At 48.8% G+C, this 21,573-nt stretch overlaps 2 protein-coding genes across 2 annotated transcripts in view; both read left to right on the top strand.

Annotated features, from left to right (window-relative positions):
• LOC309357673 (transgelin-like) overlaps positions 1 to 21,573 on the top strand; it is a 42,279-nt gene that overhangs the window by 15,434 nt on the left and 5,272 nt on the right. The gene's annotated exons all lie outside the window — the stretch shown is intronic.
• Positions 5,573 to 10,433, top strand: LOC309357672 (transgelin-like). Its single transcript, XM_081890053.1, has 4 exons — positions 5,573 to 5,784; positions 7,060 to 7,231; positions 8,218 to 8,320; positions 9,773 to 10,433. Exons 1-4 carry the CDS (start codon positions 5,599 to 5,601, stop codon positions 9,915 to 9,917), a joined length of 606 nt encoding a protein of 201 aa, XP_081746179.1. The 5' UTR covers positions 5,573 to 5,598; the 3' UTR covers positions 9,918 to 10,433.

Here is a 21,573-nt window from a genome sequence, read left to right as displayed (position 1 = left end):
TCTCGTTGTTCGGTCCCTGCTCCTGCCAACCTAGCAGATCGAAAGCACGTCAAAGTGCAAGTAGATAAATAGGTACCACTCTGGCGGGAAGGTAAACGGCGTTTCCGTGCGCTGCTCTGGTTCACCAGAAGCGGCTTGGTCATGCTGGCCACATGACCCGGAAGCTGTACGCTGGCTCCCTCGGCCAATAAAGCGAGATGGGTGCCGCAACCCCAGAGTCGGCCACGACTGGACCTAATGGTCAGGGGTCCCTTTACCTTTTTACCCATCACCCACAAATGTACACAGATGGGGAAATGGGAATGGTTCTTAATTCAGATCCCTCTGGGATGCAGAGGGTGCTGCCTATCTTGCTGGTCACATTCCCATGCTCCTGACCCCAGCTGCTCTCCGTGTTTTGCTCTGTGGGGCAGGGGGGCAGTGAAGGGAAATTCTGTTCCTGCACATAACTGCGGCATTATGGGAAGTCTCGCTTCTTGCTTCTTTTCTCTGGCATTCTGGGAAGTCTCACTCATAAGCTTTTCTCTGCTTCTGCACACACTGTACAAACCTGTTCCAAACACCAAGACATTCCCTCACCACCCCAGAATGTTCAGTTCACATTGAGTTCGTACTCTGACCTGTTCTTAATGCATAGTTGACCACATCTACAGATGAATGCATTATCAATCACTAGTGAAAGTTTAATAAGGAAGTCTTCATGCCTGTCTAGTTCCAGCCCCGTTTCCCAGCCTTTAATCTATTGGTGATTAATGTTTATATGTAATTTCCGCCTTGTACTTATGTTACCCAATCAGCAACAAGTTGCTTTGTGTTTGTATCAACCAATCAGCCACAAGCACACCTGTGGCAATGTTTGTAATAATCAATAAAAGAGAGTTCCCGGGGCTTTCCCCGGCAGACGCCTCTCACATGACACCTACTACTCGTCTGTTGTGGCTTCATTCCTACATCTGGTGATCGCCTACGTGCCAGATCCCTTGCGTAGCCAGCCCTCATACTTCACTCGACTGGAAAAGTCTCAGCGCGCTAATTCGTGAGTATGGGGGGGGGGATTGACTACCGTATTTTTCCCTCTATAACACGCAGATTTTTTCTCCTAAAAAGGAAGGGGAAATGTCTGTGCGTGTTATAGAGCGAATGTGTGGTCCCTGGAGCCGAAAAATCAGGCAAAAATCAAATCGCGCTTCACGGAGAGGGGAAACCTGAAAAGAGGAAGCGGCTGCTTTCCTGCATTCTGCCTCAGGGTCTTACTGCCCACCCTCCTCTGTTTCGTTGCTGTGTTTGCTGGAACGGAACAAAGAGCAGGGAAAGCCCCTCCCCTCCAGGCAAGCAGAGGGGAAAGCAGAATTCCTTCTAATTCCACTCTGTGCTCCGGTGCTGCTGGGGGAGAGGGAGAGAGAGGGGGGGGAGAGAGAGGGGGAGGGGGGGAGGGAGGGAGGGAGGGAGAGAGAGAGAGAGAGAGAGATACGGCTGGCTTGGGTGGGGGGAAACTTTTGCCTTTCTTTCCTCCCTCCCGTTAAATCCCTCTCCTGCATTCTTAGCCAGCTGCTTCTCTGCACACCCCTCGCATGTCCCTTCTTTGTTTTTCCTTCGCTCCCCACTTAAAATGTGGTTACAAAGCATAGATCCACATGGATCCTCAGGATCTTTGCATTGGGTCACCCCAAATTCACCATCAGATCACATAGCATGTCCATGGCTACAGCCTGCCCCCCCAAAATCACGCACCCACTGTTGCCTGGGGCTGCAATGGTGCAAAAACGTGGTTAAAAAGCATGGATCCACATGGATTCTCAGGATCTTTGCATTGGGTCACCCCAAATTCACCATCAGAGCACATAGCATGTTCATGGCTACAGCCTGCACCAAAAAAATCACGCACCCACTGTTGCCTGGGGCTGCAATGTTGCAAAATGTGGTTACAAAGCATGGATCCACAGGAATTCTCAGGATTTTTGCATTGGGTCACCCCAAATTAACCATCAGATCACATGTCTGTGGCCACAGCATGAAGCACAAAAATGATACATCCACTGTTTCATTCAGAATGTTTTTTCCCTTGTTTTCCTCCTCTAAAAACGATGTGCGTGTTATGGTCAGGTGCGTGTTATAGAGTGAAAAATACGGTAAATTCCAAAAAGAGCATGCTGAAGAATTGCTTTATCTGGTTAGACAGCGGGTGGTGGGTGTTCATATTTCCTTAAAAGAAATTGAATATTTGCTATGCGAGATTGCTTGCCAGTGCCCTTCCTATCCAGAGACTGGTTCTTTGGAAGTAGAGACTTGGCAAAAGATCGGAAAGACCCTCTTCGCAGAACTGAGGGCTCCGATTCATTGTCTGCTCACCTGGCAGAAATGTGCAGATGCTGTTGCTAAATTAGGACCCCAGGCGTCTCCTTCGGCCCCTGCTCTTCTAGCTGTAGCAGACAATCCCCCACCTTATCCAAAGCTTTTGCCTCCTTCTCCTTCGCAGCCCGGCCAACCCCTCCCTGCGTCTCAACCGTCTCAGCCTGCACCCCCCCCCATCCCTCCTTCGCCTGCCACAGCCCCTGCGTGCTCTCCTCCAGGAGCTGTGCGCGCTGCGCTTTCTTTAGCTAGGCAAAAAGGGCTCCTGTCCTTAGAGGAAGAGTCTGAATGGGCTGGTGAAATGCCATCTGCTTTCCCTATCACCTATACAAACCCTGGAACTGCTCAACAACAGGTGTTGTATGAGACACTTCCTTATTCTGTAATGAGAGAATTAAGAAGAGCCATTGCTGATTCTGGCTTAATATCCTCCTATGTGATAGGGATGCTGGAGGGGATAGCAAATGGTTACACAATGCTACCCCAAGATTGGAAAGATTTGATGCGCATGCTTTTATCTCCAGCACAGTATGTAGTTTTTGAAAGTGAATTTAAGCATAGTGCTGTAGCCCTGTCTGATCCACAGCATACAGCCAATCAACTTTATGGCACTGGTCCGTATGATGATATAACAGCCCAGGCGACATTGACACCTTTGCATTTCAGTTGCACCGCGACCTGTGTGCAACGCGCCTTTCGGAAAGTCCCTGTCTCAGGGCAACCACTGAGCTCCTTTGTTAATATTAAGCAACAACATTCGGAGCCCTACCATCAATTTATAGATAGATTGAAAGAATCAGTCACTAGGCAGGCTGATAACATTACAGCCCAAAATGAATTGTTGAAGAAATTGGCTTTTGAAAATGCAAACACCGACTGTAAGAAGGCTTTGCAGTCAATCATTAATCGCCCTAAATACGACCTGGCCGAAATGATTCAAACCTGTGCAGAAATTGGCAGTCAGAGCCATGCGATGTCTTTGCTTGCCGGTGCCATCCAAGCTGGCAATAAGCCAACAGGCAGCTGCTTCAACTGTAAGCGCCCAGGTCATTTTGCTAAACAATGCAGACCCCCTGATGGATAATACCCCCATCTTCGTCAAAAAGAAAAGAAAAGTGGGAAATGATAATTTGCTTCTGTGCCTCATTTCATGCCTTAATATAAATTCCATGATAGTGCTCATTTTAAGTGTTTTGTTTTTGCCCCTCTCTGCTTCCGCTCTTAACAGCGGTGATTCCACACCAATAAATGTGTGGGAATCTTTTGCAAAACCCCTCAATGTTTCTTCCTTTTGCCTAACTCAACAGGTATCAATAGGTGAAATCCTTGGCTCTTGCCTTATCCCTGTTTGCCATGACCCTTTTGATATGCAAAATGATACCTGGTTTTATTCATTCCTACCCCAAAATGATTCTCTTTGCACCCTTGGTTATTCCGGTTACCATCACTGGGGTAACCAATTGCGTCGACGCCCATCTCTGGCAATTGATTTGTTAACCCCATACGTGGCCTCATCTAATGCAACTTGTGCCCGTATGGCCAATTGCACAAAAACCAACTGTGTGAAAATGGGCAAGGATAATAATTTTAATTGCTCTAATTATGTAAATATTTCATATATATATAAATATACAGAACTGCCTGAACCCTGGTTCTGGTCGTGCCCAGGCTATACATTCAATTATATTCTGGCAAATATCAGCCATGGTACACCTTGCTGTTTAAGCCGTTTGTCCATCATTTTACCCAAGAAGCATCATTTATCCCGCTCTCGATATTGACACTCTGTAGAATTGAGTAATGATTGTGATGATTCTGTCTCTCTCCCTGGCAGATCTGAATATATTTCTCTAGCTGTCTCTCTTTTAGGAGTCCCTGGACTGGCTGTACGGAATAGCAGGAATATTAATTCTTTAGCTTGCTCTGCAGCAAAAGCTCTGAACTTTCCCTCACAAGCCCTTCACCTTTTGAATAAAGAGCAGAGTGAACTCCAGCATGGTCTTCTGCAGAACCGCGCTGCTATCCATTATCTACTGATGCTTCATCATTATGGATGCGAACAAGTGGATGACATGTGCTGTTTTAATATTACTGACAATTCTAAGGCTTTTCAAAAACAGATTTCTCATTTGCAAAATCTCACACATCACATCAAACAGGACGTTGGATTTCCTGGCCTCTGGGATTCTTTTACCCAGTGGCTTACCGCTTGGCTGCCAAACCTTACTTGGCTTCGTAATCTCTTTCAATATGCCATTGTCATAATATGTATATTAATTTTACTATGTTGCTTTCTCCAATGCATTCCTGGCCTCATAAGTCTTTTCTCTCGGCTTCTCTCTCCCCCTCAGCCACCCAATAAAATCCTTGCTGCTTACTTTGCGAAATGGCAACACCAACAGTAAACCAAAGGGGAGATATGGGCAGATTTATTTCGAGCATGCATTGGCAAACCACGTATCTCGTAGTATTTTTTGTCCCATCCTCCCTGGAGAACTTATTTTGGGCATGCGCTGGCAAACCACGTATCCCAAAATATTTTTGTCTTATTCACCCAGAACGCCTCGCAAACAAGAAAAGAAAGGGGGAGATGGAGGGAAATTCTGTTCCTGCACATAACTGCGGCATTATGGGAAGTCTCACTTCTTGCTTCTTTTCTCTGGCATTCTGGGAAGTCTCACTCATAAGCTTTTCTCTGCTTCTGCACACACTGTACAAACCTGTTCCAAACACCAAAACATTCCCTCACCACCCCAGAATGTTCAGTTCACATTGAGTTCGTACTCTGACCTGTTCTTAATGCATAGTTGACCACATCTACAGATGAATGCATTATCAATCACTAGTGAAAGTTTAATAAGGAGGTCTTCATGCCTATCTAGTTCCAGCCCCGTTTCCCAGCCTTTAATCTATTAGTGATTAATGTTTATATGTAATTCCCGCCTTGTACTTATGTTAACCAATCAGCAACAAGTTGCTTTGTGTTTGTATCAACCAATCAGCCACAAGCACACCTGTGGCAATGTTTGTAATAATCAATAAAAGAGAGTTCCCGGGGCTTCCCCCGGCAGACGCCTCTCACATGACACCTACTACTCGTCTGTCGTGGTTTCATTCCTACAGGACAGGATTCTCCCGGCATCTGCCATTCTCCCAGAACCCACTTCCCAGCTTCTCTGAGCCAACCTCACCTCCCTGCCCACCTCTCTTTCTGTCTTCCCAGGTTTTCCTCCTCCTTCTCCAACAAGCATGGCAAACAAAAACAAAGGACCTTCCTTTGGCCTGAGCAGGGATGTCCAGGCCAAGATTGAGAAGAAATACGATGATGAATTGGAAGAGCGACTGGTGGAGTGGATTGTGCTCCAGTGTGGGGCAGATGTGGGACGCCCCGAACGTGGCAGGCTGGGCTTTCAGGTCTGGCTGGAGAATGGCATTGTAAGCACTGAACATCCCCCTGCTTGTCTCTTTGTCTCCCTGAATTCGGGGCTCAGCTGTGGACTGCGTGGTGTAATGGCAAAGGAAACAGTGATTTGGGGCATCAAGAGTATTTTCTTAAACTGCCCAACTAATCTTGTGAGCCCCTCACCCACCACTATTTGATCGCGGGGTTCCCAGGTTAAATGGGGGGGGGGAAGATTCCAGGCCTGTGAAAGCCCTGGGATGCAGGCAGCTTCCATCAGTCCATCGGTTTCTTACAATTGCAGCCCACCATTTTCCCATCGTGGAGCCCAAGGCAGCAGTGGCGGGCTTTGGGGTCTCAAATTTCAGTGGCCCCCTCACACTCCGTTTGAAATCATAATTGCTGCATCTCCAGCAGCGCCCCTGAGGCTCCTCTCCCATGGTGACCAAACCAGTCGCGCTCCCCTAAATCCATCTCTGAAGGCAGCGTGATTTGTGCCCAGGCACTCGCCTACCAAAGCCCTGATCATACCTAGGCCTGCTTAGCTTCAGTAAGAGGGTGGCTTCCTGGGCCTTCAGGCCATATCCCGGGGCCCGTTCTGTTTGGCCACTTTGGCAGCTGCACTTTTGACCTGCTCCAAGGTTTGCAAACGCAAATGATTCCTTGAGCCAGGAGGAAACCAGTCTGTCAAATCAAACCAGCCAACCACACATGCACTCACCCAGGATTATGTGTGAGGTCTTACAAAGCTTGCTTCTTGGCATTGTCACTCTCTGAAATAGGGGAGACCCCGGTCTCTCTTATGGGGTTTCCCAATACATTTTGCCACCTGAGATCATAGCATGATAGAGTTGGAAGGGACGTTGAGGATCACCTAGTCCAACTCTCTGCAATGCATTAACATGCAGCTGCCCCGTATGGGGATCGAACCTGTAACCTTGGCATTATCAGCACCATGCTCTAACCAAATGAGCTATCCAGGCAGAGATCATACACACTCACATTCACACACTCCTCATCCAAAAGCCAACTGGATTGGCAGCTGACTCTTCCAGAGCTATCAGGCTGGTTTAGGGGACTCAGGATAAACTGTTTGGTATGCACGGCTCTGTCCTCCAACAGAGGGAAATAGCTGGTGGGGGGTCACAAAGAAGAGCTGGGGGGAATCCACTTCTGCCTCCCTTCCGGCACCTGCCACCTGAGGTGGCTGCCTCATTCTGTCTAATGGTAGGGCCAGCCCTGGGGTTTCCAGTGATATGTGATGGTCGAAGCCCTTGAGTGACTGTGGCTCCCTTTGCTTCCTCTGGCAGATCCTAGGCAAGTTGATCAACAGTCTTTGTGCTTCCAAGCCTGTGAAGATCCCCGATACTCCTCCTAGCATGGTCTTCAAGCAGATGGAGCAGATAGCCCAGTTCCTGAAGGCGGCAGAGGACTACGGCGTGGTGAAGACGGACATTTTTCAGACGGTCGATCTGTTTGAAGGTGAGAAGATGAGGAACGCCTTCTGAGGCAGATGGCAATGAGCAGGCAACAGAGAGCTCACAAAAAGTGGAAGGGAATGAGTGTGAAAATGCCTCTTGGCCTCTCCCCTGTAAAATTGGCATGACGTTTGCCTTCATGGCAATAATGCAAAGTAAACTGTCATTGTATAGTGAACACTCAGAGAGGCAGGCAGTGGCATCTCCAAGACAGTGCAAAAGCAAGGCAGGACTTGAACCCAGTGCAGTCCAACCATCTAGAGCCCATTCAGATTCAGACCTCTGCTAACATTTCTTGCCCCTCCTTTGGAATATTCTACCTGGCTGAACATTTGCTAGAAGAATATTGGCTTTCTAGGTTCAAGCTCTGTCTAGGTAGAAGCTGCCTGGACCTCAAGAGATGGGGAGCCATTTCCAGTTCCCTTCTGGACAACCTTGGGGGGCGGGGTACATGACAGTAGTGGGCGGGGCCAGAGGCAAAAGTGGGTGGAGCAATGGACATGAAGCTGGTACAGTAGGTTAGCTTCTATGCAAACTCCCATGCACCCCTCTCTGTCCTCCACCCAGACAAGCCACAGGCACGATCCGAGTTCAAGGACGCATTTCAAGCCAGGCAAAAGACACTTAGCATTTGAAGTAACAGATTTTGGGATTTGCTGCCTGGAACCTTTGACCTGCCAGATGTTGATGAACTACAACTCCTATAAGCCACCGCAGGCATAATCCGTGGCCACAGGTGGTGGGAGTTGTAGTTCAGCAACATTTGGAGGACCAAGGGCTCTGCACACCTGGTTTACTTCCTGAGCCTAGGAAGCTGCCTGGAGCAGAACCAGATCCTTGGCCCGTCCAGCTCAGTTAGGGCTACTATGACTCAAGCTTTCCCATCCCTAAGAACAGAGACAACGTGCTAGTGAGTTGTGGCTCTTGAGAACGCCATTGGTGCCTTGACTCAGCCCAAACTAAGAATAATCACCTTCTCTCTCATCCTAGCGAAGGACATGGCCGCAGTTCAGAGGACGCTGATGGCCTTGGGCAGCCTTGCTGTGACTAAGAACGATGGACAGTATCGTGGAGACCCTTCCTGGTTCATGAAGTAAGTGGCATCTGAGCCTCTCTAAGAAGTGGAGCCAAGAAGAGCAGCAGGTGGATCAGGCCCAAAGGGATCTTGTTCTCGTGTCCCAGTTGGAGGCCACAAGCAGGATCTGAGTGCAACAGCTGCCCTGAACCCCAATCTACCCCTACCCCTAGGAAAGGGTATTAAGAGGCATTCTGCCCATTCAGACTTGGACAGTATTCTCACAAGGGTCATGGAACTCAAATTCAGTTCAACTTGCCATGACTATAGCATTCACCTAGTGAATGCTTCCATTTCCAAATCCCCAGTGCTATAATGCGGAAACTCATCCTTTGGCAGCCGGATTTCTGCACGAAAAGGGATTCCTGAGCAATAGACATCAATTTAGATGCAGAATTTGTGTTAATGTTCCAACAAACAAAGAAATAAAAAACTCAGGGGGCAGGATAGTGATTTGGGGGATGATGAGTAGGGCTGGGCAATATCTGGTTTTCAACACTGGGATACATCACCAGCTAAACATGATGATATACCAATGTATCGTGACGTCTGAAACAAGGATGGAGCTATGTAGAGGTACTGGCTGGCTTCACGATTTTCCCTGCATCATGATTTTTGCCGGTGATTTGTCTTGTGATTTGCTGCCTCCTGCAGAGTTGTTTTTTTTTTTATAAAAAAAATATTTAATCATTTTTTCAATACAAACCACCAAAAACCACATACAACAAAAACCACAATAACACTAATAACACAATTTAACAATTCAGATTTGAGTACTGATATACCTATAACTACACCATTTTAACAATATTTCCCCACCTCTCCTCTCCCTACTTCCCACCACTGTCCGCCTTATCACTTAAGTATTCCTTCCAGATTTCTTCATTTTTATCCATTCTTAATTTGCGTCGACATGCAATTCATTCGTATGTGGCTAGTCTGTCCATATTGTCAATCCATGTGCTCAATGGAATCTTTTTGCAGCTCTTCCAATTCATCAAAACAAGTTGTTTTTTGCTTCAAATATGGCACGGTACATCCATATTTTTTTTACCCCTTGTAAACTCCCACATTTCCGGTATATAATTTAGAATTAAATTAAATTCCCCTAAATAACATTTTTTTATTACTCTTGCTATATATATCCTCACCTCGCACCAAAATGATCTTAACTTTGGGCAGTTAATCATCATATGTACTAAGTTCACATTTTTACTCCCACATCTCCAGCATTTGTCAGAGTTAATAGGGGCTGCAGGAATTGAGAGAAACATTGGCTAGCTTCACGCTATCCCCCACACTGTGATTTTTGCGTTCCACACGCATGCATAATGATATATATATATATGAGAAATCGATACCACGATATGGACTTCAAACCACTTTGGGCCAATATATCACCCAACCTTAGTGGCGAGTACTGCAAGAAGTGAGATTGCTGACCCTGTTTTCCTCTCTTTTTTCTTGCAGGAAAGCCCAGGAGAACCGGCGGGACTTCTCAGACAGTCAGCTGAAAGAGGGCAAGAACGTGATCGGTCTACAAATGGGCTCCAACCAGGGTGCCTCGCAGGCAGGCATGACAGGCTATGGCCGACCCCGACAGATCATCAGCTAAGCAGGATGCAACCCTCCCCACCCCCTAGCAGAACTGGCCCTGCAGCTCCTGCACAAAGAGCCCCAATGCCACGCCGACGAATCATGCCGCAGGGGCAGCAACGGCCGCCAACTGGGAATTTTTTGGGAGAACCTTTCAAAATCACCTTAACTCTGCCCCAGAAGTTACTACCTGAGAGCAGGAGGATTCTTACAAGGTTGCGACATGGCAACAGCCCCCCCCCCCAAGCATTCTGCTTGCTTCATCTCCACGCCAAGTGCCAGTCCCTTGCATGCTTGCTGCTTTGCTGCTTTTGCCCCTTGCAAAGCTGAGGAAGTGGCCATTCACAAAGCCAAGGGCAGGAGGGGAGAGGGGATATTGAAGCCCTGGCAATGGAAATCCTTGTCCCTGATGCATATTTGAACGTGGCTGAAACTTGCACATAAGTAAGACCTCTACGTAAGTGGTGGAGGGGAGTGTGCCTCTCACCCATTTTGTACTTTGTTGTTGTTCATCCATTAAAAACAATGACTCTTTTTTTTAGGCTGTTTTCTTGGCTGTGTATCTGGAGCTGCGCCTTTCTGTTGCTGCAGTTATAATGCCGGGAGTAGAAGGGCAAACTCCCTAAAGAATCCATTTCCTCCTCATTTTAGCTACTGCCTCAGTCTGGCCCCTGGGGCTTCCCTGCTTCTGGGCAAAGTGCTAAAGCCAGCAGGTGTAGGCTGAGCCCTTTAGGAAGGCAGGCTGATCCGTTGCCAAAGCACCCAGAGAAGCTATTTGCTTCATTGCTCTGTTGGCTAGAGCATGGTGCTGATAACACCAAGGTCGCAGGTTTGATCCCCGTGTGGGACGGATGCATATTCCTGCACTGCAGGGAGGGGGGGCAATGATCTTTAGCGTCCCTTCCAACTCTACAATTCTATGAAAGGCAGAGAAAAGTGGCCAAAGAGTGGCAGTCCTCTTGGGAACTTCCCTTTCAGTGTTGAGAGGGAAAACACAGCAACAAGGAAAAAATGCACACTTTAATAACCTCCTAGCCTTGAACATGAGACTCTGGTGTGCTGGTTTCCCTCAATAGCTGCAAGGATCTTCACATTGGCCAGGGTTACTCCCTCCCTGCATTTTCTGCTTGGAGGTGCCTCTCCAAACTCCCCTCCTCCAAAATGCACAGGGAAAGCTACCCCAGCTCACTGCCCAGCCTCCTGGGCATAGCTGTCAACTTACAGATTTGAAAATAAGGGACCAGCAGCCTCAAAAATAAGGGATCAAGCAGCCAAAATACCGTAAGTGATTTTAGTCAACCAGCTGAAATATGAAGTTCAAAGGGACCAGATAATTTGGGAGAGATAATTCGTTTCCAGAGGTTGCTGCTCAAGACACCAGCTGATGAAACACTGCAATTAAATAACTACAAGCAGCAACCACTCTTCACGCAAAACGAAGTCCAAGCTGCGAAGATGCTGCTGTAGTTCTGTATCTTTTCTGTATCAGTTCCATCAGGTGGGATGGGAGGAAGGGGGGGGGGAATAGCGCCCGAAGTAAACCCGCAGATCAGACCATCTATGCTTGTCTACTACTACAAATCTATGGGAGAAGCGCTTGTGGTCCTTCCTCCGCTTTCCCCCTCTATGGTTAGCCCTTGGAACACCTGCCCGCACCTCCGCCTCCTCTCTCTCAACTGCTTTCTCTATGGTTGCCTTCGCTCTCCTCTCAAGGCTCCTCAGCAATTCATAGGCCGCGCCAGGCTGCCCATCTCATCTGGGTCCTTCGGCAGCACAGCCACAGTACGGCCTAGCAGGGGCGGCGGTGGGCAGAGAGGAGGCCCCAGGCAGAGATGCTCAGTTCAGCGGCTGCGAGGAGGATGGCGGCGGAAGGGCCCAAGGCTCCTGGGGGCCGAGGCTGGTGAGAGGAGGCCGGAGGGGGCCGGGCTGGGCAGCCAAGCAACATAGTTGGAGCCTCCCTCCTCCCTGGCTGGCAGGGAGGGAGAGGAGTTGCTTCCTTTGAAACCCGGAAAATTTAAGGGACATCATCAATAAGGGACAGCAGCGGGACACGGCGCTGGGATAAGGGAGTTTCCCGCCAAATAAGGGACGGTTGACAGCTATGCTCCTGGGTCATGCAAATTAAGCAGCTTCCTTGAAAACTAGGGAAGTTATTTTACTGCCCTAAACCTTGAGGTCTCCCCCCAGCACCCATGAAGCCTCGGAGCCCCTGTACCCCCACGGCTATCATAATATGAAGAATGGCTCAGTTTCCCTCCCTTGAAAAGTACACCAACCGGAAGCAGGAAGTTGGGAAGAGTGCAGCTTTTTCCCATTTCCTTTCTCAGCTCTATGGGCTTTGCCAGGGTTCAGGCCAACTAGATCTTTTCTCAAGATCCCTTGGAAACACAAGTGTGGCTGCTGCATGCACTCTTATTTCCGCCTGTCTTTTGGCAGGCAGGGGAGAGACATGACCAGTGAGGCTGGCACCTGCTCATAAATCCAAAATTGGCCAGCATACTGAAAGCAGTTGGCAACCCCGCCCTAAAACTTGATGGATTCATCTTATACAATATATTTATATTCCTTTCTCTTGCTCTAAAACCCAGAGTTCAAAAATTGCTAATATACCCCACCCACCCTTTCCTGTATTTTTAATAAGAAGTGAAGCTTATATGTGTATTTCCGACGTGTCGCTTGAATAGAAAACAACAGAAAAGGAGAAGGCATATTTTAATGGGTTTATTGGAAAGTTGCAAAGAAAAGCTTTTTGCTGTTAATTAAAAAAAAACACGCCCAACTGATTTAGAAAATAATAATAATTACCCACCCATCCCTGCAAAGCTGGATGACTTTGGGAGTGGCACAAAGGCCTCACTTCTTCTGCCTACAGAAGACATACGTGTCATTTCTTCCCAATGGGATGGGGGTCGCAGCAGAAGCAGAAGCCGCCGCACCAGCAGGAGAACGGCTCATGCAGCTGCCACCAAAGACTGTTTCGTTCATTGACGTGGTCCCAAGCCAGTGCCTCCACCCAGGCCTCAACTCCATGGAAAGCTGCCCATGCTCTGCTCCGGATCCCGGCTGTGTCAGGATATACGTACAGAAAGGAAGTGCATTGAATGATACCCTTTTGGGTTCCAGTGGTGGAGGAAGGCCCCCAAAAGCTGCTCCTCTTTGACATTTGTCAGCAGCAAAGCAGGTGACACAGGCGGGGGCACTGGGACAGTGTGAGAAGGCTGGCAGGCAGGGGGCACCGGCCAGCCCAGGGTCTGCTGCGCCATTTGGCAGCAAGATAAGGCAGCGAGTTGGTGAGAGCCCATAGGCTCCTGTCCGCAAAGTTTGTGGGGCACTGCAGGGGCAGGCTTCCTCTGCACCCCACCCCCTTGGCACACCCCCAGATCTCAGCCCCACCACAGACACTGAATAAGGCTGCCCACCCGCGGGCAAGGCTCAGCCTCTGTGCCAGCCACAGGCACCCTGGCAATCCCATGGCACAGGCAGTGGCCCCCAAATGCAAGAAGGGGCCAGGGTTAGGGGCAAGCTGGGCTACCCGCAGAGAGATGATTCCGTCGGTCGGACTTCCTCGTTGTGTGCCAAACCCAGGGAAAGCGCTGGTTCAGTTTGCGTGTCCAGGGCTCTGTGCCAGCAGTCAGTAAACCCCGGGTGAGGTAGCCTGCTCTTGCTCCGGGAGGTTCAGCAAGCCTCTCCCTGCCGATGGTCTTGGGGTGCCCGCAGCTCCGCCTGCCACTCTTGCCTCCTCCTCCACCCCCAGGCAGGATGGCTGCTGCTCCGGCTCCAGCTCCTTCCCTCCATACAGGGGGACGGTCTCCTCCATCTCTAGCCCATCCTCCAGGCTCTTGGCTGTCCTGCCTTCCGAGGACCACGGGCAGGCCATGGCGTTGCCGCAGGCGGCCAGGTCAAAGGTCACGCTGTGGCGCATCAGGAACACCTCCAGCATGTAATAGAAGGTCCAGAAGACAGCAAAGCAGCCCAGCAGCATCAGGGTCTGGGAGGTCAGGAGGGGAGAGAGAGGGGTCGTCAGAACTGGCACGGAGTAAAGAAACCTTCGCAAAAGACAACAGACCTGGAATGAGGGAAACCAGGGAGAGGAGGGCATCCTGGCTGAAACAGGAGTTCAAAGTTCCTATGGTCTTGTGAGCAGTGGAAAATATTGGGGGGGGGGGGGAGTGCTTGGGTGGTTTTTCACCCAAGTGGCACAGAATCTGCCAGCAGAATAAGCTTTGCTAGAAAGGGAGTGGAAGTCATGTCTGGCTTGGCTTGGGCCACAATCCTGGCATTCAGTAGCCTTGGAGACTCGGTCTATGGCTGGCCCAGTATCACCCAGTGAACTTCACGGCTGGCCAGAGAGGCAGTGGGTGAATGTGGTCTTGCCAGCTGAAGTCCAACACGCCAACCTCTGGCAGACCACCCTTTGCCACCCTGAAATTATTCTGAGCCTGTCGGCGGAACCTAACCAAGCTGAGCGCTCCCTGAGGTCCATGGCTAGGGGGAGCTGACATGATGAGGCCCTGCATGTCAAAATTTGCCACTTCCACCACCCTAGTCTAGCCACCCTCCCCACCAATTAGCCGATGACCCACAAGGCTGAGATAAACCTCACTGAACACACATGTTCCAGGGCTTGTCTGCTCTAAACCAATCAAAAAGGGACCCCATTATTCCACTGACCAAACCCACAGTGGCCCTGTTGTGCTGACTATCACTACGTCACCGCCCAAGCCCCTGCCCCTCACTAGCTCAGTAGGTAGGGCTTGAGACTCTCAATCCTAGGGTTGTGGGTTTGATTCTCCACATTGGGTGAAAAAATCTTGCATTGCAGAGGGTTTGGATTGGATGAACCTTGTGAGACTGCTTCCAATTCAACAATTCTATTATTCTTTCTCCCTCCACTGCCTGTTGAGGATCCTGCGACAGGCAGGTGTCCATTACCTTGAGGGTGTTGGTGGTGATGGTGTAAGGCTCCTGCTCAGGGATCTGCAGGCCTGGTGGGCAGGGCAAGGAAAAATCGCTGTCCAGGTATCGCCCACTCATGGCCTCTTCAACCAGCCTGCGGGAGAAACAGCCTTTTCTGAATTACACCCAACAGGCAGGGGGGCGATTTTCCCTTTCTTCCCTTCAGCCAGATTTTTAAGGCAGGTTCCTGTGGTCTTCCCTCTCTGGCCAAAGCCTCCCCCCGGCCCCGGCCATTTTTTCCAGGTTCCTGTTCTGACAGGGCCCAACCAGAAGTCCTTTAAGGACAATCTGAGTGAAACGGCAGCGCTCCCGGCCACACGTGGCCTCCGAGCGTGAAGGTAGTGCAAAAGCCACCAGACAAAATCATCCAAGGTGGCTCATGCTAGCTAGCCAAGCCCCATATCACAAGGGGGGGGGAGAGTGAAAGCCAAAAAACACCCTTCGGGTCATTGCTAGTCTGACCTAAGAAAAATTACTTCCCCCTCCCAGTTAGGGTAACCAGGCCAGGCCCAGAACAGAAGTATTTATCTGCCTTGTAAGCCGCCTTGAGTTTGTTTTGTAGTGGAGTCACTGAACACATGAAATTGATCAGGGGGAATCCTTTCCAGTGGGGACAGAGGAGCTACAAGAGCTTTTTAACTGGGCATCCTCTTGCTCCTGACTGAGACTAGGGCTGGGTGATATATTGACGCATCACCCAAAACCGGTTTGAAGTCCATATCACGATAGTGGCAATATATTGTGAAGCATGATGTTTGTGACTATGCAAAAATCACAATGTGGGGGAAACCGTGAAGCCAGCCAATGCCTCTACATAGCTCCATCCTTATTTCAGACATCGTGACAATATTGTTATATTGTGATGTTTAGCTGGTGATTTATATTGTGACGTTGAAAACTAGCTATCACCCAGCCTTAGCTGAGATAGAAATTTGGAGTCGAATTGTCAGGCCTGGCCCCCTCCTAGCCTCTCTGATGCTCGTGCCTCTGCCCCAAATCTCACCATCCTTACCTCTGTCGCTCCTTGATCTCGGCAAGGGCCCACGAGGATCCGTACAGAGTCAGCTGCCAGTGCTTCAGCACACCAGCCCCCAGGGTCTCGTCCCCTGCAACGGAGAGGCATTGGCAGGAGAGACTAGCGAGCGAGAGGCTTGTGGGAACACACAGACAGGGGGCAAGAGGGGAACTCGCCACCTCCCAGAACAACAACAACAATTTATTATTTGTACCTCGCCCATCTGGACATGCAAATGTCCAGGGTTTTTTTGGGGGGGTTAGTTTTATTTTTTTGGGGGGGTTGCACATGGCTTGGGCTCAGGCCCCTCTGCATACTGCAACCGCTGCCAGCCCAAGCCAAGGAAAGGGGCTGGCAGTGTCTCGACCTGTCCTCTTTTTTGCTTTTGAGATATGGCAACCCTACCTTATCTGTTCTTTGGGCTTTTCTCTGCAGTCAGAAATAAAGTTTATGCATCTCTACCCATCACCCGGGATGCAGGTGGTGCTGTGGGTTAAACCACAGAGACTAGGACTTGTCGATCAGAAGGTCGGCAGTTCAAATCCCCATGACAGGGTGAGCTCTCGTTGTTCGGTCCCTGCTCCTGCCAACCTAGCAGATCGAAAGCACGTCAAAGTGCAAGTAGATAAATAGGTACCACTCTGGCGGGAAGGTAAACGGCGTTTCCGTGCGCTGCTCTGGTTCGCCAGAAGCGGCTTGGTCATGCTGGCCACATGACCCGGAAGCTGTACGCTGGCTCCCTCGGCCAATAAAGCGAGATGGGTGCCGCAACCCCAGAGTCGGCCACGACTGGACCTAATGGTCAGGGGTCCCTTTACCTTTTTACCCATCACCCACAAATGTACACAGATGGGGAAATGGGAATGGTTCTTAATTCAGATCCCTCTGGGATGCAGAGGGTGCTGCCTATCTTGCTGGTCACATTCCCATGCTCCTGACCCCAGCTGCTCTCCGTGTTTTGCTCTGTGGGGCAGGGGGGCAGTGAAGGGAAATTCTGTTCCTGCACATAACTGCGGCATTATGGGAAGTCTCGCTTCTTGCTTCTTTTCTCTGGCATTCTGGGAAGTCTCACTCATAAGCTTTTCTCTGCTTCTGCACACACTGTACAAACCTGTTCCAAACACCAAGACATTCCCTCACCACCCCAGAATGTTCAGTTCACATTGAGTTCATACTCTGACCTGTTCTTAATGCATAGTTGACCACATCTACAGATGAATGCATTATCAATCACTAGTGAAAGTTTAATAAGGAAGTCTTCATGCCTGTCTAGTTCCAGCCCCGTTTCCCAGCCTTTAATCTATTGGTGATTAATGTTTATATGTAATTTCCGCCTTGTACTTATGTTACCCAATCAGCAACAAGTTGCTTTGTGTTTGTATCAACCAATCAGCCACAAGCACACCTGTGGCAATGTTTGTAATAATCAATAAAAGAGAGTTCCCGGGGCTTTCCCCGGCAGACGCCTCTCACATGACACCTACTACTCGTCTGTTGTGGCTTCATTCCTACATCTGGTGATCGCCTACGTGCCAGATCCCTTGCGTAGCCAGCCCTCATACTTCACTCGACTGGAAAAGTCTCAGCGCGCTAATTCGTGAGTATGGGGGGGGGGATTGACTACCGTATTTTTCCCTCTATAACACGCAGATTTTTTCTCCTAAAAAGGAAGGGGAAATGTCTGTGCGTGTTATAGAGCGAATGTGTGGTCCCTGAAGCCGAAAAATCAGGCAAAAATCAAATCGCGCTTCACGGAGAGGGGAAACCTGAAAAGAGGAAGCGGCTGCTTTCCTGCATTCTGCCTCAGGGTCTTACTGCCCACCCTCCTCTGTTTCGTTGCTGTGTTTGCTGGAACGGAACAAAGAGCAGGGAAAGCCCCTCCCCTCCAGGCAAGCAGAGGGGAAAGCAGAATTCCTTCTAATTCCACTCTGTGCTCCGGTGCTGCTGGGGGAGAGGGAGAGAGAGGGGGGGGAGAGAGAGGGGGAGGGGGGGAGGGAGGGAGGGAGGGAGAGAGAGAGAGAGAGAGAGATACGGCTGGCTTGGGTGGGGGGAAACTTTTGCCTTTCTTTCCTCCCTCCCGTTAAATCCCTCTCCTGCATTCTTAGCCAGCTGCTTCTCTGCACACCCCTCGCATGTCCCTTCTTTGTTTTTCCTTCGCTCCCCACTTAAAATGTGGTTACAAAGCATAGATCCACATGGATCCTCAGGATCTTTGCATTGGGTCACCCCAAATTCACCATCAGATCACATAGCATGTCCATGGCTACAGCCTGCCCCCCCAAAATCACGCACCCACTGTTGCCTGGGGCTGCAATGGTGCAAAAACGTGGTTAAAAAGCATGGATCCACATGGATTCTCAGGATCTTTGCATTGGGTCACCCCAAATTCACCATCAGAGCACATAGCATGTTCATGGCTACAGCCTGCACCAAAAAAATCACGCACCCACTGTTGCCTGGGGCTGCAATGTTGCAAAATGTGGTTACAAAGCATGGATCCACAGGAATTCTCAGGATTTTTGCATTGGGTCACCCCAAATTAACCATCAGATCACATGTCTGTGGCCACAGCATGAAGCACAAAAATGATACATCCACTGTTTCATTCAGAATGTTTTTTCCCTTGTTTTCCTCCTCTAAAAACGATGTGCGTGTTATGGTCAGGTGCGTGTTATAGAGTGAAAAATACGGTAAATTCCAAAAAGAGCATGCTGAAGAATTGCTTTATCTGGTTAGACAGCGGGTGGTGGGTGTTCATATTTCCTTAAAAGAAATTGAATATTTGCTATGCGAGATTGCTTGCCAGTGCCCTTCCTATCCAGAGACTGGTTCTTTGGAAGTAGAGACTTGGCAAAAGATCGGAAAGACCCTCTTCGCAGAACTGAGGGCTCCGATTCATTGTCTGCTCACCTGGCAGAAATGTGCAGATGCTGTTGCTAAATTAGGACCCCAGGCGTCTCCTTCGGCCCCTGCTCTTCTAGCTGTAGCAGACAATCCCCCACCTTATCCAAAGCTTTTGCCTCCTTCTCCTTCGCAGCCCGGCCAACCCCTCCCTGCGTCTCAACCGTCTCAGCCTGCACCCCCCCCATCCCTCCTTCGCCTGCCACAGCCCCTGCGTGCTCTCCTCCAGGAGCTGTGCGCGCTGCGCTTTCTTTAGCTAGGCAAAAAGGGCTCCTGTCCTTAGAGGAAGAGTCTGAATGGGCTGGTGAAATGCCATCTGCTTTCCCTATCACCTATACAAACCCTGGAACTGCTCAACAACAGGTGTTGTATGAGACACTTCCTTATTCTGTAATGAGAGAATTAAGAAGAGCCATTGCTGATTCTGGCTTAATATCCTCCTATGTGATAGGGATGCTGGAGGGGATAGCAAATGGTTACACAATGCTACCCCAAGATTGGAAAGATTTGATGCGCATGCTTTTATCTCCAGCGCAGTATGTAGTTTTTGAAAGTGAATTTAAGCATAGTGCTGTAGCCCTGTCTGATCCACAGCATACAGCCAATCAACTTTATGGCACTGGTCCGTATGATGATATAACAGCCCAGGCGACATTGACACCTTTGCATTTCAGTTGCACCGCGACCTGTGTGCAACGCGCCTTTCGGAAAGTCCCTGTCTCAGGGCAACCACTGAGCTCCTTTGTTAATATTAAGCAACAACATTCGGAGCCCTACCATCAATTTATAGATAGATTGAAAGAATCAGTCACTAGGCAGGCTGATAACATTACAGCCCAAAATGAATTGTTGAAGAAATTGGCTTTTGAAAATGCAAACACCGACTGTAAGAAGGCTTTGCAGTCAATCATTAATCGCCCTAAATACGACCTGGCCGAAATGATTCAAACCTGTGCAGAAATTGGCAGTCAGAGCCATGCGATGTCTTTGCTTGCCGGTGCCATCCAAGCTGGCAATAAGCCAACAGGCAGCTGCTTCAACTGTAAGCGCCCAGGTCATTTTGCTAAACAATGCAGACCCCCTGATGGATAATACCCCCATCTTCGTCAAAAAGAAAAGAAAAGTGGGAAATGATAATTTGCTTCTGTGCCTCATTTCATGCCTTAATATAAATTCCATGATAGTGCTCATTTTAAGTGTTTTGTTTTTGCCCCTCTCTGCTTCCGCTCTTAACAGCGGTGATTCCACACCAATAAATGTGTGGGAATCTTTTGCAAAACCCCTCAATGTTTCTTCCTTTTGCCTAACTCAACAGGTATCAATAGGTGAAATCCTTGGCTCTTGCCTTATCCCTGTTTGCCATGACCCTTTTGATATGCAAAATGATACCTGGTTTTATTCATTCCTACCCCAAAATGATTCTCTTTGCACCCTTGGTTATTCCGGTTACCATCACTGGGGTAACCAATTGCGTCGACGCCCATCTCTGGCAATTGATTTGTTAACCCCATACGTGGCCTCATCTAATGCAACTTGTGCCCGTATGGCCAATTGCAAAAAAACCAACTGTGTGAAAATGGGCAAGGATAATAATTTTAATTGCTCTAATTATGTAAATATTTCATATATATATAAATATACAGAACTGCCTGAACCCTGGTTCTGGTCGTGCCCAGGCTATACATTCAATTATATTCCGGCAAATATCAGCCATGGTACACCTTGCTGTTTAAGCCGTTTGTCCATCATTTTACCCAAGAAGCATCATTTATCCCGCTCTCGATATTGACACTCTGTAGAATTGAGTAATGATTGTGATGATTCTGTCTCTCTCCCTGGCAGATCTGAATATATTTCTCTAGCTGTCTCTCTTTTAGGAGTCCCTGGACTGGCTGTACGGAATAGCAGGAATATTAATTCTTTAGCTTGCTCTGCAGCAAAAGCTCTGAACTTTCCCTCACAAGCCCTTCACCTTTTGAATAAAGAGCAGAGTGAACTCCAGCATGGTCTTCTGCAGAACCGCGCTGCTATCCATTATCTACTGATGCTTCATCATTATGGATGCGAACAAGTGGATGACATGTGCTGTTTTAATATTACTGACAATTCTAAGGCTTTTCAAAAACAGATTTCTCATTTGCAAAATCTCACACATCACATCAAACAGGACGTTGGATTTCCTGGCCTCTGCGATTCTTTTACCCAGTGGCTTACCGCTTGGCTGCCAAACCTTACTTGGCTTCGTAATCTCTTTCAATATGCCATTGTCATAATATGTATATTAATTTTACTATGTTGCTTTCTCCAATGCATTCCTGGCCTCATAAGTCTTTTCTCTCGGCTTCTCTCTCCCCCTCAGCCACCCAATAAAATCCTTGCTGCTTACTTTGCGAAATGGCAACACCAACAGTAAACCAAAGGGGAGATATGGGCAGATTTATTTCGAGCATGCATTGGCAAACCACGTATCTCGTAGTATTTTTTGTCCCATCCTCCCTGGAGAACTTATTTTGGGCATGCGCTGGCAAACCACGTATCCCAAAATATTTTTGTCTTATTCACCCAGAACGCCTCGCAAACAAGAAAAGAAAGGGGGAGATGGAGGGAAATTCTGTTCCTGCACATAACTGCGGCATTATGGGAAGTCTCACTTCTTGCTTCTTTTCTCTGGCATTCTGGGAAGTCTCACTCATAAGCTTTTCTCTGCTTCTGCACACACTGTACAAACCTGTTCCAAACACCAAGACATTCCCTCACCACCCCAGAATGTTCAGTTCACATTGAGTTCGTACTCTGACCTGTT

Source organism: Podarcis melisellensis (genome assembly GCF_964234715.1).
Source record: "Podarcis melisellensis genome assembly, chromosome: 15".
Taxonomy (NCBI): domain Eukaryota; kingdom Metazoa; phylum Chordata; class Lepidosauria; order Squamata; family Lacertidae; genus Podarcis; species Podarcis melisellensis.
This window is presented reverse-complemented; position numbering and strand designations above follow the sequence as displayed.